Below are 15,407 nucleotides of genomic sequence, written 5' to 3'. Positions count from 1 at the left end.
GTCTCTGGTAAACAATTCTTGCATCTTCTCCATTGTTTTTCTTCTTGCTTCTTCTGCATGCCCTCTGGTGGATGAGGCTAAGAGGCTTCTGTAAGCTTTCTGATGGGAAGGACAGGGTGGGGAAACCTGGGTCTTGTTTTGGTGGGCAAGGCCTTGGTCAGTAAATCTTTAATTCAATTGTCTGCAAATGGGTGGGCTTGTACTCCCTTCTTGTTAGTGTTTTGGCCTGAGGCATCCCAGGGCTGGGATCTATGGGCTCTGTGGTAAGGTTAATGGCAAGTCCAATTGGACTTACATCAAGGGGGACCTTCCAGGACTGCTGCTGCCAGTGTCCCCGTCCCTGCCATGAGCCCTTGCCGTCTCAGGCCTCCACAGGTGACCCTCCAACAGTAGCAGGTAGTTTTGCATCAGTCTCCTCTGGGGTCACTGCTCTTTTCCCTTGGGTCGTGGTGCATGTGAGATTTTGTTTGTGCCCTCCAAGAGTGGAGTCTCTCTTTCCTCCAGTCCTGTGGAAGTACTATAATCAAAGCCCGCTGGCCTTCAAGGTCAGATTCCCTGGGGATTCCCAGCCCCTTTATCAAATTCCCAGGTTGGGAAGCCTGATGTGGGGCTCAGAACTTTCACAACAGTGAGAGAACTTCTTGAGTATCATTGCTCTCCAGTTTGTGGGTTGCCCAATGGGTGGGTACGGGATTTGATTTTATCGTGATTGCACCCTTCCTACCATCTCATTGTAGCTTCTCCTTTGTCTTTGGACGTGGGGTGTCTCTTTTTGGTAGGTTCCAGCATCCTCCTGTCGATGGTTGTTCAACAGGTAGTTGCAATTCTGGTGCTCTCACAGGAGGAGATGAGCACATATCCTTCTACTTCCCGAATCTGGGGTGTGAGGTGGCTAAGCAACTCAAAATATGAATTTGGGAGGGAGTGTGTATAACTGTTTAGTGCAGAGCAGGTGCTTAGTGCAGTCTTGAAAGAAGTCACTCTCTCTTCATGTCATGGAGCCTTGCAGTGAATTAGGGGAGCCCTGATGAAACAGTGTTCAGTCCAATTTTTACTGCTTCTTCCACTCTCCATTCTCATCAGCATCCATATCAACTTTGTATGCTCTTACTAAGTAACTTTAGCAACATTAAAACCACCACATTCTCTTTCTGTCTCTCACAGGAGGTTTTAATCAGTTGCTGATATTTGATCTATACACCTTTGCTTTTTCTTTCTTTTTTTAAAAACTGTATCCCTGCTGGTGTGAGTTGTCCCAGCGTGGCATCTGGGCAGCACATTCAGGTTCCCGTACACCAGGCCAACCCCCCTGCCCCGCCCTATATCGACACTGTAGTTTTGCTTTTGCACTAATGGAATGAAAGGGAAGGGACTCGTGTGGGCTTAAAGTGTGACCTCGGCCTGTCAGGCCTCCAGGGAAGCTGAGGGCCTTGACCACTCACTGGATGGCGATCATGCCAATCCTTGACTCCTGGCAAATGAGCTTAGAGCTGGCGCTGGAGGAAGTGGTCCCCGGTTGACCTTTAAGCTCCACCTACTGTCGCCAGCCCTTCAGGATCTTTCCTGCGTGTACACCGCCATCTCAGCCTCGTTCGTGGTGGGCCAGTCTCTGGGCCACCCCCTTGCCATTCCTGTCGCGGGTCCCACACCAGCAACTTCACAGACTCCTGTTCCCTGTGCAGCTGACATCTCTGCCGCCCACACACCGCACCCTGCGGTCTGCGCTGTGAACGGCGTCTCCTCCGCGACTCTCAACTAAACGGCTGCCATCTTCCCCGTGGACATCACTGCAGGCCCATCACCATCTGGCACAGTCTCTCCTGCCATGTCTGCCACAGAGGAGCACGACTGGATGCCAGGTGGCCTGGACAGGGCTGTTGGCAGGGCGGGCTGTGACCCCAGTCCCCTTGGGGTCCTGGCACCTGCTTGGGAGGGGACGGATGGGGTCGAGGAGGCCGTGGCCCTCTTCTGCCCTCCCTGAGGGTGTCAGGAGGCCTTCGCAGGGGGGCACGGTGGGCCACAGGCCACAATGGAAGAGTGGGCTATAGAGCCCTTAGAGGAGGAGGAGGAGTCTGATTTCGAGCTGGAGGATCTGGAGGAGGAGGAGCACCTGGAGGAGGAGGAGCACCTGTTGGAAGAGGTCGAGGAGGAGGAGACAGTAGAGAATGATGAGAGTGAGCAGGAAGGCGCAGCAGTGGTTGCAGGCCACAGGGACCCCTTGGAGCAGTTTGGCCCTGTGTTCTGGGGTCTGGTCCACTCCCTTCTACACAGTTTCTCCTACGATGACCATGTCCTGGTCTGGCCCCCTGGCCCCTGCCCGATGGCCAGGCACAGCTCCCAGCCTCCCTCCGGCCCTGGAGAGGGTCCCGCGCCTCGGCAGGAGCAGGAAGACCTGGCAGAGGGAGGCGAGGCCTCGCAGGGTGAGTACCAAGCAGAGGGCGCCCCACCCTGGAAGCCTCAGGGACCCAGGGTCCAGGGGTCTGCATCCCAGAAGTCAGAGGAATCTACAGTGGAGGCTGAGCTCTGGGAGGGTGGCGCCCTGGCTGTTGCCTCTGAGTCCTGGGAGGCTGGGGCCTGTGGTCCTGGCAGGGCCCAGGTGGGCAAATGGCGGCCAGGCCCTCAGGCCCTTGCGGACCCTGTGGGGGCATCGGGCTCAAAGGCAGGCCGCACTCAGCACTGGCCTCTAGTGGTTAAGCAGCGGGTCAAAGCTCTCAAAAACCTCCAGGCATAATTTGCACAAGAGGAAGCCCAATTCTATAAAGACCTTTACGGTCTTGAGAAAAAGTATGCTTCCTTCTGCCAGCCTCTGTTTGATAAGAGATGACATCATCAATGCAATTCACGAGCCCACAGAAGGTGAATGTTAGTGGCCAGTACCTGTTCCAGAAGGAGCCTGGGAGGAGATGGAGAGCCTGAAGGGAAGGAGAAACAAAGGGCATCCCTCGTTTTGCTTGAGGGCATTTAAAAACCTAAAGATTCTCGGTAGCATGATCTGGGAAAATGATGCACTTGTACTGGAGCACCTGAAAGATGTAAAAATAAAAACTCTCAGGGGTCCGGGAACCAATGAGTGTCACAGTAGAATTTCTTTTTAAGTGAAAGGAATACTTTTTCAACGAAGTTCTGAGAGAAACATACCAAATATGGTCAGACCCAGATGATTCTGATCCCTTCTTCTCCAAAGGGCCAGAAATAATCAGCAGCACAGGGTGTGAGATCTACTGGAAAGACGGGAAAGACCTCACCCTGAAAACCCTGAAGCTGCAGAAATGTGAGGCCCCTCACGGTGTCGCATCAACCTGTAGGAAGGTGCCCAGCTATTCTCTCTTCACCTACTTCTCTCCTCCCTGGGGGTAGAGTACTGGATGTGGCTACTGATTATAAATTGTGTTATTTTTTTCCGTGAAGTTCCGGTCCCAAAGTCTGTATTACACTTCACACAAGAAGCGAGTGATTATCAGTATGAAGAGTCTGATGAGGAGGTCCAAGAAGCTGAAGGTGAGGAGGAGGACAGCGATAAAAAGCCAGAAGAAGGACCTGAAAAGGACCTGGACCCAGCAGAGGACAGCCCCGGAGAACCCAGGTATCTTTGTGCAGCTCTGAGTATCACCCAGCCACCATTCCTGACATACATTTTTAAATGTTCTCCCCAAAGTAAATAATAATTAAAACTTGGTTAAAGTCTAGTTTCAAAACAGCTTAATGTTAATAATACTTTGTGTGCTAGATAACATAGAACACAGCATGTTCTGAAATGTACTTCATTCACAGCTACAGGTCCTTTGAGCTGTAGCTGTAAGGCTTCTCCACGTGGGAAATTTTTCAGACCTGGTAGCAGAGACCACTGTTTGTCTGGAATGCAGTTAACTAGAACAAGCGACTAAAGGTGACTGGAATGTACACTAGCTGGGCCTTCAGCACTGAGCTACAGACATATGGTCTTTTGTCTTAACCGGGAGAAAGCAAATGCCTTTGAGGTTGTGACTACTGACAAAGATGTAGTCAGTAAAAATTTTCAAGTGGGAGCACATTTAATGACTAATCCCTATTTGTTCAGTTTTTCTAGTTCATGGGACAATCAGAAGAAAAGCAAATTAGTCATGGTGAGATTGTTGTTCACCACTGAATTGGTCATTCAATTCAGTTCAGTTCAGTAGCTCTTTCGTTTCCAACTCTTTGCGACCCCATGAATCGCAGCACGCCAGGCCTCCCTGTCCATCACCGAATTGGTCATTAAGTCAACTTATATCTGACCTGTCCCTTCCTCTCTTTCTTGCTTTGCTTTTTCCTGTCTTTCTTCTCTTCCTTTTATGGATGTGCAAACTGAAAGTCTGGGAGTTTAAGAGTGTGATTGATGGAGAGAGCACAGGCTTGTAAGGTGGAAAGACTTATTAGATAAGTCTCTCTCAAGAAAAACCACCAACAACAAAGCAGGCATTTTGGTGTTTGGCGAGTGGGAGAGGACGTTGGTATGAGGGGTGAGTGATTGATGACATATCTCAAGGTCTGTGTTGAGAGAGGTAAATGTGGTAATTTCTCTTTTGACTTAGCAGGCATATGTAGGACTGACTGTTTTCTTAGATTTAGAAAGTCACTGTTGCCTGTTACTGATTTACAGTTTTTTAAAATTAATTTATATATTTTAATTGGAGGCCAGTTACTTTACAGTATTGTGGTGGTTTTTGCCATACATCAACATGAATCAGCCATGGGTGTACATGTGTCCCACCATCTTGACCCCGCTCCCACCTCCCTCCCCACCCGATCCCTCTGAGTTGTCCCAGAGCACCCTGGGAGAGATTCTTTGGAGAGATGTCTGTTTAGTTCTTTGGCCCATTTTTTGATTGGGTTGTTTATTTTTCTGGAATAGAGCTGCATGAGCTGCTTGTATATTTTGGAGATTAATTCTTTGTCAGTTGCTTTGTTTGCTATTATTTTCTCTCATTCTGAAGGCTCCCTTTTCACCCTGCTTATAGTGTCCCTCGTTGTGCAAAAGCTTTTATGTTTAATTAGGTCCCATTTGCTTATTTTTGCTTTTATTTCCATTACTCTGGGAGGAGGGTCATAGAGGATCTTGCTGTGATTTATGTCAGAGAGTGTTCTGCCTATGTTTTCCTCTAAGAGTTTTACAGTTTCTGGTCTTAGGTTTAGATCTTTAATCCATTTTGAGTTTATTTTTGTGTATGGTGTTAAAAAGTGTTCTAGTTTCATTCTTTTACAGGTGGTTGACCAGTTTTCCCAGCACCACTTGTTAAAGAGGTTGTCTTTTCTCCATTGTATATTTTTGCCCCCTTTCTCAATGATAAGGTATTCATAGGTGTGTGGGCTTATCTCTGGGCTTTCTATTTTGTTCCATTGATCTATATTTCTGTCTTTGTGCCAGTACCATAATGTCTTGACTGTAGCTTTGTATTGTCGTCTGAAGTCAAGCCGGTTGATTCCTCCAGTTCCATTCTTCTCTCTCAGGATTGCTTTGGCTATTTGAGGTTTTTTGTGTTTCCATACAAATTGTGAAATTATTTGTTCTAGTTCTGGGAAAAATCCCGTTGGTAGCTTGACAGGGATTGCTTTGGGTAGTGTACTCATTTTCACTATATTGACTCTTCCAATCCACGAACATGGTATATTTCTCCATCTATTTGTGTCATCTTTGATTTCTTTCATCAGTGTTTTATAGTTTTCCATATATAAGTCTTTTGTTTCTTTAGGTAAATTTCTTCCTAAGTATTTTATTCTTTTCATTGCAATGGTGAATGGGATTGTTTCCTTAGTTTCTCTTTCTGTTTTCTCATTGTTAGTGTATAGGAATGCAAGGGACTTCTGTGTGTTAATTTCATATCCTGCAACTTTACTATATTCATGGATTAGCTCTAGTAACTTTCTGGTGATGTCCTTAGGGTTTTCTATGTAGAGGATCATGTCATCTGCAAACAGTGAGGGTTTTACTTCTTTTCCAATCTGATTCCTTTTATTTATTTTTCTTCTCCAATTGCTGTGGCTAGGACTTCCAAAACTATGTTGAATAGTAGTGGTGAGAGTGGGCACCCTTGTCTTGTTCCTGATTTTGGAGGAAATGCTTTCAATTTTTCACCATTGAGGATAATGTTTGCTGTGGCTTGTCGTATATGGCTTTTATTATGTTGAGGTATGTTCCTTCTATGCCTGCTTTCTGGAGAGTTTTTATCATAAATGGGTGCTGAATTTTGTCAGAGGCTTTCTCTGCATCTGTTGAGATAACCATATGTTTTTTATCATTCAGTTTGTTCATATGGTGTATCCCATTGATTGATTTGTGAATACTGAAGAATCCTTGCATCCCTGGGATAAAGCCCACTTGGTCATGATGTGTGATCTTTTTAATATGTTGTTGAATTTGGTTTGCTAGAATTTTGTTGAGGATTTTTGCGTCTCTGTTCATCAGTGAGAAAGTGTCCGTAGTTTTCTTTCTTTGTGGCATCTTTGTCTGGTTTGGGTATGAAGGTGATGGTGGCCTCATAGAATGAGTTTGGCACTTTACCCCCCTCTGCAATTTTCTGGAAGAGTTTGAGTAGGATAGGTGTTAGCTCTTTAAGTTTTTGGTAGAATTCACCTGTGAAGCCACCTGGTCCTGGGCTTTTGTTTGTTGGAAGGTTTTTTATTACAGCTTCAATTTCCCTGCTTGTGATGGGCCTGTTAAGATTTTCTATTTCTTCCTGGTTCAGTTTTGGAAAGTTATACTTTTCTAAGAATTTGTCCATTTCTTCCAAGTTGTCTATTTTATTTGCATATAACTGCTCATAGTCGTCTCTTAGGACCTTTTGTATTTCTGTGTTGTCTGCTGTGATTTCTCCATTTTTTTTTCTAAGTTTATTGATTTGTTTCTTCTCCAGGTTTTTCCTGTGAGACAGCTAATGGTTTGTCTATTTTATTTATCTTCTCAAAGAACCAGCTTTTAGGTTTGTTGATTTCTGCTACAGTCTCCTTTGTTTCTTTTTCAGTTATTTCTGCTCTCAGCTTTATGATGTCTTTCCTTCTACTAACTTTGGGGTGGTTCATTTCTTCTTTTTCTACTAGCTTTAGATGTAAAGTTAGGTTCTTTATTTGATGTCTCTCTAGGTTCTTGAGGTAGGCTTGTATTGCTATGAGTCTCCCTCTTAGTACTGCTTTTACTGAATCCCATAGGTCTTGGCTTGTCGTGTTTTCATTTTCACTTGTTTTCTATGCAGATTTTCATTTCCTTTTTGATTTCTTCCATGATCTGTTGGTTATTCAGAAGCGCGTGTTGTCTAGCTTCCATATATTTGCATTTTTAATAGTTTTCTTTTTTTTTTTCCTGTACTTCACATCTAATCTTACCGCCTGGTGGTCAGAAAAGATGCTTCAAATGATTTCAATTTTTTTTTTTTTAATTTTGCCAAGGCTATATTTATGGCCCTGAATGTGATCTATCCTGGAGAATGTTCCATGTACACTTGAGAAAAAGGTGAATTCCATTGTTTTTGGGTGACATGCCCTACAGATATCAATTAGCTCTAACTGGTCCATTGTATCATTTAGCACTTGTGTTTCCTTGCTAATTTTTTGTTTGGTTGATCTATCCATAATTGGGGGGGGTGTTAAAGTCCCCCACTATTATTGTGTTACTCTTAATTTCCCCTTTCATACTCGTTAGCATTTGTCTTCCGTATTGAGGTGCTCCTGTGTTGGGTGCATATATATTTATAATTGTTATATCTTCTTTTTGGATTGATCCTTTGATCATTATGTACTGTCCTTCTTTGTCTCTTATCATGGTCTTTATTTCACATTCTATTATATCTGATATGAGAATTCCTCTCCTGCTTTCTTTTGGTCCCCATTTACATGAAATATCTTTTTCCAGCCCTTCAGTTTTAGTCTGTACATGTCCCTAGGTTTGAGGTGAGTCTCTTGTAGACAGCATATATAGGGGTCTTGTTTTTTTTATCCAGTTGACCAGTCTTTGTCTTTAGGTTGGAGCATTTAACCCATTTACAGTTAAGGTAATTATTGATAAGTATGATCCTGTTGCCATTTACATTTTTTTTGGGGGGGGTGGTTCATTTTTATAAACGTTTACTGTGTTTTCTGTCTAGAGAAGATCCTTTAGTATTTGTTGAAGAGCTGGTTTGGTGGTGCTGAATTTTCTCAGCTTTTGCTTGTCTGTAAAGCTTTTGATTTCTCCTTAATATCTGAATGAGATCCTTGCTGGGTAGAGTAATCTTGGTTGTAAGTTTTTCTCTTTCATCACTTTAAGTATGTCCTGCCATCCCTTTCTGGCCTGGAGAGTTTCTATTGAAAGATCAGCTGTTATCCTTATGGGGATCCCCTTGTGTGTTTTTTGTTGCTTTTCTCTTGCTGCTTTTAATGTTTGATCTTTGTTAGTTTGATTAATTTGTGTCTCGGGGTGTTTTGCCTTGGGTTTATCCCGTTTGGGACGCTCTGGGTTTCTTGGACGTGGGTGGCTTTTTCCTTCCCCACATTAGGGAAGTTTTTGACTACTATCTCCTCAAGTATTTTCTCACGCACTTTCTTTTTGTCTTCTTCTTCTGGGACACCTATGATTCGAATGTTGGGGCATTTAACTTTGTCCCAGAGGTCGCTGAGGTTGTTCTCATTTCTTTTAATTCTTCTTTTTTTTCTTTTTTCCTCTGTGCTTCATTGATTACTACCATTCTGTCTTCCACCTCACCTGTCCTCTCTTCTGCCTCAGTTATTCTACTGTTGGTTCCCTCCAGAGTGCTTTTGATCTCAATTACTGCATTATTCATTACTGGTTGATTCTGCTTTATTTCTTCTAGGTCCTTAGTTAAACATTTCTTGCATTTTCTCGATTCTTGCCTCTAGTCTATTTATCCGTAGCTCCATTTTGTTTTCAAGATTTTGGATCATCTTTACTGTCCTTATTCTGAATACTTTTTCAGGTGTCTCCTCCTCTTTTGTTTGATTTGGTGGGTTTTTAGCGTGTTCCCTCACCTGCTGAATATTTCTCTGCCTTTTCAGTTTGTTTAGATTGCTGTGTTTGGGGTGCCCTTTCTCAGGATGGAAGTTTGTGGTTCCTCTTAATTGTGGAGTCTTTTCCCTGTGGGTGGGGTTGGACTAACGCTTGTCAAGGTTTCCTGGTTGGGGGGAGCTTGTGCCTGTGTTCTGGTGGGTGGAACTGAATGTCTTCTCTCTGAAGTGCAGTGAAGTGTCCAGTAGTGAGTTTTGGGATGTCTATGGGTTTAGCATGGCTTTGGGCAGCCCGTCTGTTAATGTTCAAGGTTGGGTTACTGTTTTGCTGGAGAATTACTGTGGTGTGTCTTGCACTGGATCTTGTTAGGTCTTGGGTGGAGCTTGGTTTCAGTGTAGGTGTGGAGACATTGGGGTGAGCTCTTGTCTATTAATGTTCTCTGGAGTCAGGCGTTCTCTGATGTTCTAAAGTTTTGGAGTTAAGCCTCCTGCCTCTGGCTTTCGGTCCCTGTCTTACAGTAGCCTCAAGACTTCTCCATCCACACAGCATAGACGATAAAACCCCTAGGTTTATTGATGAAACAGTTCTCCACAGCCAGACACACCCAGAGAGATTCACAGAGTTATATAGAGAAGAGAAGAGGGAGGAGGGAGATACAGGTGACCAGGAGGGGAAAAGGGAGAGTCAAAAGGGGAGAGAACAGTCTAGCCATTAATCTAATCCCTAAGTGCTCTCCACAGCCTGGAACACCCAGAGAGATTCACAGAGTTATATACAGAAGAGAAGAGGGAGGAAGGCGATAGAGGTGACCTGGAGGAGGAAAGGGAGAGAGCAGTCAAGCCAGTAATCAGATCTTTTAAGTGAAAATGGATACTGAAGTTTAGATTCTTAGAGGTACAAAATTGATAACAAATATCAAAAAGCAAAGATTATAAACCTGGGAGAGAGGTTAGACTCTCAAAAATAAAATATAAAAAATACAAACATAATCAGTCACAGTAATCAAAGAACTATGGAATTTGTTTTCTAAAAAACAACAGGGTTTTTTTTGGGAAACGTAATACTAGGCTATAAAAATGAAAGTTAAAGGAGTGATAAAAACTAAATTAACAAAAATTAAAAAGTGATAACAGTAAAAATATATCTAGGAATTTCTCTGGGCATTGTGGGGTCTATTCAGTGTCAGATCATCCCTTGTTCTGGCTTGTACTTGTTCTCAAGGTATATAGGCGCCCCTCAAATATCTCTAGTATTAAATGCAGGGTTTCAATCTGTTGTACCTGTTACTTCCAAAGCGGTTCCCCCTTCTTTGTTTATTTTGGCTTCCTCTGCAAGTCTCTTCAGTGTCTAATTTCTGCCCTGACACAAGGAGGTGAAGGTGGCCACTTACTTGGGCTCACTTGTTCAGTTGTGTTGTGGAGAGGGAGGGACACTGCAAACAAACACCGCTGGCGTGTGTGGGGAGTGCTCGCAGGGGATGGACCACCTTGGGTTTGCCACAGTCCAAGGCAGCATGTGCTTCCCGGGTCTAGACTGATCAGTCTCCAGGGTGCTCTGCAAGGGCACTGTGCCAAGTGGGCCCTGTGTTTCATGCACTTCCCAGGTCTCAGCCGCTCAGATTCTCAGGTGCTCCACAAGGGCACAGACCCAGATAGGCTGTGCGTTTTGTGGCCCTCCCAGGTCCGAGCAGCTCAGGCGACCGGGTGCTCGGTGGGCCATGCGTCTTAACTCACCTGCCTGGTGCCCCGCCACTCAGTTTCCGCAAGAGCGCAGTTCCAGGTGTGCCGTATGTCTCCTCTGGGGAGCTGATCCCAGGCTGTGACACTCCTGGCAGATGTCAACCATCTAGGATCCCAAGAAGACGAGGTTAGCAACTGTCAGCCTGCTCACAGTTTGGTGGAAGATGTCATCTCTGGGGCCAAGATTGCAGCAGCCCCTTGCCTTCCGGCTCTGGCTATCTCTCGCCTGCCTCTCTGCCTCCAGGGAGGGAGGACCCTATATGGCAGCTGGCTTATTCTCCTTTGGTATTTGCTCAATCCTTTGTTCTGTGAGCGTGCCAGGGGTGCCGATAGAGCCTTTCATGAGAAAGGTCTTTTTTGTGTGTCTCTCTGGCGATCCCACGGTTTGGGTGCTGTCTCACATTAGCTCCCTCAGACTGTCCTCAGGGCATTCAGGCCCAGTTCTTACCCTAAGGACTAGTTATGCAGGCTGCGCCTTCCTGCCCAGCCCCAACTCACTGGTGGTGGACCCGAGTGTCTGGGCCACTTCTCCACTGGCAGTTGTGCTTAGGTACGTATTCTGTGGTGTTTTTTTTTTTTTTTTTTTCCTCCTGGTTATATTGCCCTCTGAGATTCCAGAACTCCCCTCAGGCACTCCTGTGCGAGGGTTTCCTACTGTGTGGAGACTTCTCCTCTTTCCTGACTCCCTCCCAAGGATGGGTCTCTGTCCCTAAATCTTTTGTCTCAGTTTTTGTCTTTTATATTTTGTCCTACCTCCTTTTGAAGAGATTGGGCTGCCTTTCTGGGTGCTTGGTGTCCTCCGCCAGCATTCAGAAGTTGTTTTGTGGAAGTTGCTCAGCATTCAAATGATCTTTTGATGAATTTGTGGGGGAAGTAAGTGGTCTCCCCGTCCTATTCCTCTGCTATCTTGGGACTGCCCCCTGGTTTACAATTGTTAATTGACTCTTACTTCATCCCACAGCTGTCAAGCATAGAAAGACATGATGGAGGTAGAAACAGTGGACGCGTCCCTCACGAATTTGAGATTTTCGGCTGCTCAGTAGCCACTGGGAATTTTATCAACACTGGTTTTGTTCCAGATTTCATCATGTGAAATGTCTTATCCACTGACATCTGACTTTTTTCCTTACATTTGTCAGATATATTTGACTGCGTTTGTTCATGTTAAAAATAAAAATTTGCTAGCCATGGATAAGCCGCAGATTTTTTAGATGTGTAACACTGATGCAAATCTTGTATCTTTTTGTTTGGGTCCACTTTACTGTCATTGAAACCATTTTTTTAAGTTCTTGCATTGCAGGTGGATTCTTTACCAACCAAGTTATCAGGAAGCCCTTTATTGCAGCCACAGGTTAATTAATATATCAATTGACAAACAATTTATGTAAAGAGAGAGACGGAGGTCTAGCCCCTACTTCATTTTAGTGAGAAGAACCAGGGGGTGACCAAGCTTATCTGGAGACCAGATGGAGCTACTGAGCTGCCACAGACCAGCGGCATCAGCATCACCTGGGAACTTGTTAGAAGTGCAACCTCTCAGGCCCCACTCCAGATTTACTGGATCAGTATTCTGAAGGTGGCCCAGCTATCAGAGCTTTACGTGTCCTCCAGGTGACTCTGAGGCATCTCAAAGTTTCAGCATCACCATCTAAGAGCAATGATGGGCATGGGGCAGGGGATGGGTGTTGTGAGGGACTGAGTTTCTCCTGTGGTAAGACCACCGTTTGCTGAGTGATTTGATACACAGGTAAGCTGAATGGGATAGTAAAGGCTGACAGTAAAGGAATGGGGACGAGACTAGAATTATCAAGGCCCTGAGATACAGAAAAACCTCCTGGCAGGGCAGGGATTGGATGGTGGCAGTGAAGAAAAAAATGGATGAGGGAACAAACTAGGTTCAGAAGATAGAACCATTATGATATCATGAATATGAGGTTTAAAAACATGCAAAACAATCACTGATGATAGATACATCTGTGTAGTAAAAGGTATGCATGGAAGGAATGCATGCATATGTAACTTGTAGAAAGGCATGCATGAGGATGATAAACACCTTGCTTAGGATAGTGGAGAGGGAGAGAGGAGAATTCAGCTGGGAAGGGTTACTCTTACTTTCCTAGGGCTGCTGTAACAAATTACCACAAAGTAGGTGGCTTAAAACAACATAAAATTTATTCTCGCATTAGTTCTAGAGATCAGAAGTCTGAAAGCAAGGGGCTCTGGGGGAGAATCCTCCTTGCCACCCCCAGTTTGTGGTGGCTTCTGACACTTCTTGGCTTGTGGCAAAATAACTCCTGTCTTCACAAGACCTTCTTCCCTGTGTCTGTGTATCTCAAATCTCACTCTTTCTGTCATAAGGATACCACCCAGTCCATTTAGGGCTCATCCCAAATCCAGGGTGACTCTATTAAATTAGATCCTGATGTAATTACAACTACAAAGACCCTATTTCCAAATAAGGTCACATTCACAGGTACCAGGGACCTGGACTTGGGCATATCTTTCTGGAGGACACAGGTACGTACCGGGCTTCAACTGTATCTGTAGTGTAAAATTTCTGAAGTTCGGTGATGGGTACACGGATGTAGTATTCTTTATACCATTATGTAGGTCTGAAATGTTTCCTGACCTTCCCCCACCAAAAAGACAGAAGAAAGAAAATGGGCCTAAGAAATGGAAGCTATTTAATGGGGGTGGGGGGGGGATGAAGTTGCAATTGACCAGAATACAGGATCAGAGAAGGAGAAAGGCCAGGGGGTTGACGGTAGAGGATTTCCTTTAGGCATGTTTTGGTAAGGCAGTGTAGGTGCTCTCTAGGTCTCATTGGTACCACCCCCTCTGCCTCTTTCATATTCTATGGTAGCATGTCTCATATCCTAATATATTTTCACATTTTTACATATTTGTGTCTGCTTCCATCTCCCAAACTGTAGGATATGAGCTTCTGAATGATTGGGATCTTAAAGGGATTTATTTCTCTCTGTCTCTCCCAAAGCACCTATCAATACTACTGTGTTTTCTTTTTAGTAGGTGCTCCATAAATGAGCACTAAAATAAAGTTAATGCAATGCCATCCTCTTTTCTGTCATCGGTGTTAACATTTTAAAAGTGCATTACCACATAGTAACATGCAGTATTCCTTATGGAGTGGCACAGGGCTTTGTCTCCCCCACTCAGTATTTAATTTCATTGAATGAGTTAATACATATAAAGCACTCAGAAGAGCACATGGCACTTAAGTGTCATGTAAGTGTTTGCTCTTAGTCTTACCATTTTAATTTAATTTTCATAGTGTTAACTATTATCCCTAAGAAGTTAAAATGCACAAGAGTCCCATAGCCAGTGCAAGTATCACTTTATAAATAAATAAAGCAAAGAGAATGTAACCAACTTAATAATAATAATACCTTTGAGACTAGAAATCTTGTGTCCTCACTCCCAGACTTTCGTAGTAAAAGTCTGACTCCATTAGATAGCTCACAAACTACATTAAAACATTTATTTTCATTGATTTATAATTTATCCCTTGTGTACATTCAGAGAAAAATTAAGACGCCTTACAGTAAAAATACATAAACAATAGCCACACTATTCACAATAGCCAAGACGTGGAAAAAGCCTGAATGTCCATCAACAGATGAATGGATAAAGAAGATGTGATACATTACTCAGAATGAAATAATGCCATTTGCAGCAACATGGAGTAACATCGATGGGCCTAGAGATTACCATACTAAGTCAGAAAGAGAAAGACAAATGCCATATGGTAGCACTTATATGTGGAATCTAAAACATGACACGTGTAAACTTACCTGTGAAAGAGAAACAGACTCACAAACATAGAGAACAGACTTGTGATTGCCAAGTGGGAGCAGTGTGGGGGGAGGGATAGATTTGGAGTTTGGGGTTAGCAGATGCAAACTATTATATATAGAATGGATAAACAACAAAGTCCTACTGTATAGGACAGGGAACTGTATTCGATATCCTAGAGTAAGTCATAACGGAAAAAGGATATGAAAAAGTATATATATGCATGTATAACTGAATCACTCTGCTGTACAGCAGAAATCAGCACAACATTGTAAATCAACTATACTTCAATAAAATAAATTAAAAAAAATACAAAAGGGCAGTCCAAGTAGAAATTTATCCACGTAATGTCATTTGAAGGGCCTCATGTTGTTTCTGATTGGTGTGTGCTGTGCTTTCTCCTATCTTTCTGCTAAAATATAAAAAGGGATCCTTTCCTCCAGTTTCCATAGCACTTTCCCTATGCAGTTTCCCTATTTCCCTTATAACTCACTGGCAGCCTCCACAATTGCCCTCAACCGGGCTTCTGATAAGGTTCTCTTCAAAGCATCTTTGACTATCGCTAATGCTCCAAAATCACTGCAGACGGTGATTGCAGCCATGAAATAAAGACACTTACTCCTTGGAAGGAAAGTTATGACCAACCTAGATAACATATTCAAAAGCAGAGACATGACTTTGCCAACAAAGGTCCGTCTAGTCAAGGCTATGGTTTTTCCAGTAGTCATGTATGGATGTGAGAGTTGGACTGTGAAGAAAGCTGAGCACCAAAGAACTGATGCTTTTGAACTGTGGTGTTGGAGAAGACTCTTGGGAGTCCCTTGGACTGCAAGGAGATCCAACCAGTCCATGCTAAAGGAGATCAGTCCTGGGTGTTCTTTGGAAGGACTGATGCTAAAGCTGAA

General features: G+C 43.9%; 1 protein-coding gene across 2 annotated transcripts; it reads left to right on the top strand.

The window, feature by feature from the left end:
* Window positions 1–1,420: 1,420 nt before the first annotated feature.
* Window positions 1,421–11,881, top strand: LOC147340918 (uncharacterized). 2 transcript variants are annotated; one of them, XM_086386582.1, is made up of 3 exons: window positions 1,421–2,420; window positions 3,409–3,583; window positions 11,651–11,881. In XM_086386582.1, exons 1-3 carry the CDS (start codon window positions 2,030–2,032, stop codon window positions 11,661–11,663), a joined length of 579 nt encoding a protein of 192 aa, XP_086242708.1. In that variant the 5' UTR covers window positions 1,421–2,029; the 3' UTR covers window positions 11,664–11,881. The 2 variants fall into 2 exon arrangements, 1 of the variants encoding a protein (XP_086242708.1); XR_015158437.1 differs by having other exon boundaries at window positions 1,526–1,859.
* Window positions 11,882–15,407: the final 3,526 nt, after the last annotated feature.

Source organism: Bos grunniens, chromosome X, assembly GCF_055505025.1.
Source record: "Bos grunniens cultivar Pamir isolate PY7600 chromosome X, Bosgru_T2T1.0, whole genome shotgun sequence".
In the NCBI taxonomy this organism is placed as follows: domain Eukaryota; kingdom Metazoa; phylum Chordata; class Mammalia; order Artiodactyla; family Bovidae; genus Bos; species Bos grunniens.
The sequence above is the reverse complement of the archived record's forward strand: the minus strand, read 5'-3'. Positions and strand labels throughout refer to the sequence as shown.

Excerpts from the sequence above, each read along its gene's own strand:
- LOC147340918 (XM_086386582.1), top strand. The coding sequence starts at position 2,030 with ATGGAAGAGTGGGCTATAGAGCCCTTAGAGGAGGAGGAGGAGTCTGAT. Across the intron at positions 2,421-3,408 it reads GGGAGGCGAGGCCTCGCAGG|TTCCGGTCCCAAAGTCTGTA; the intron begins GTGAGTACCAAG and ends TTTTCCGTGAAG.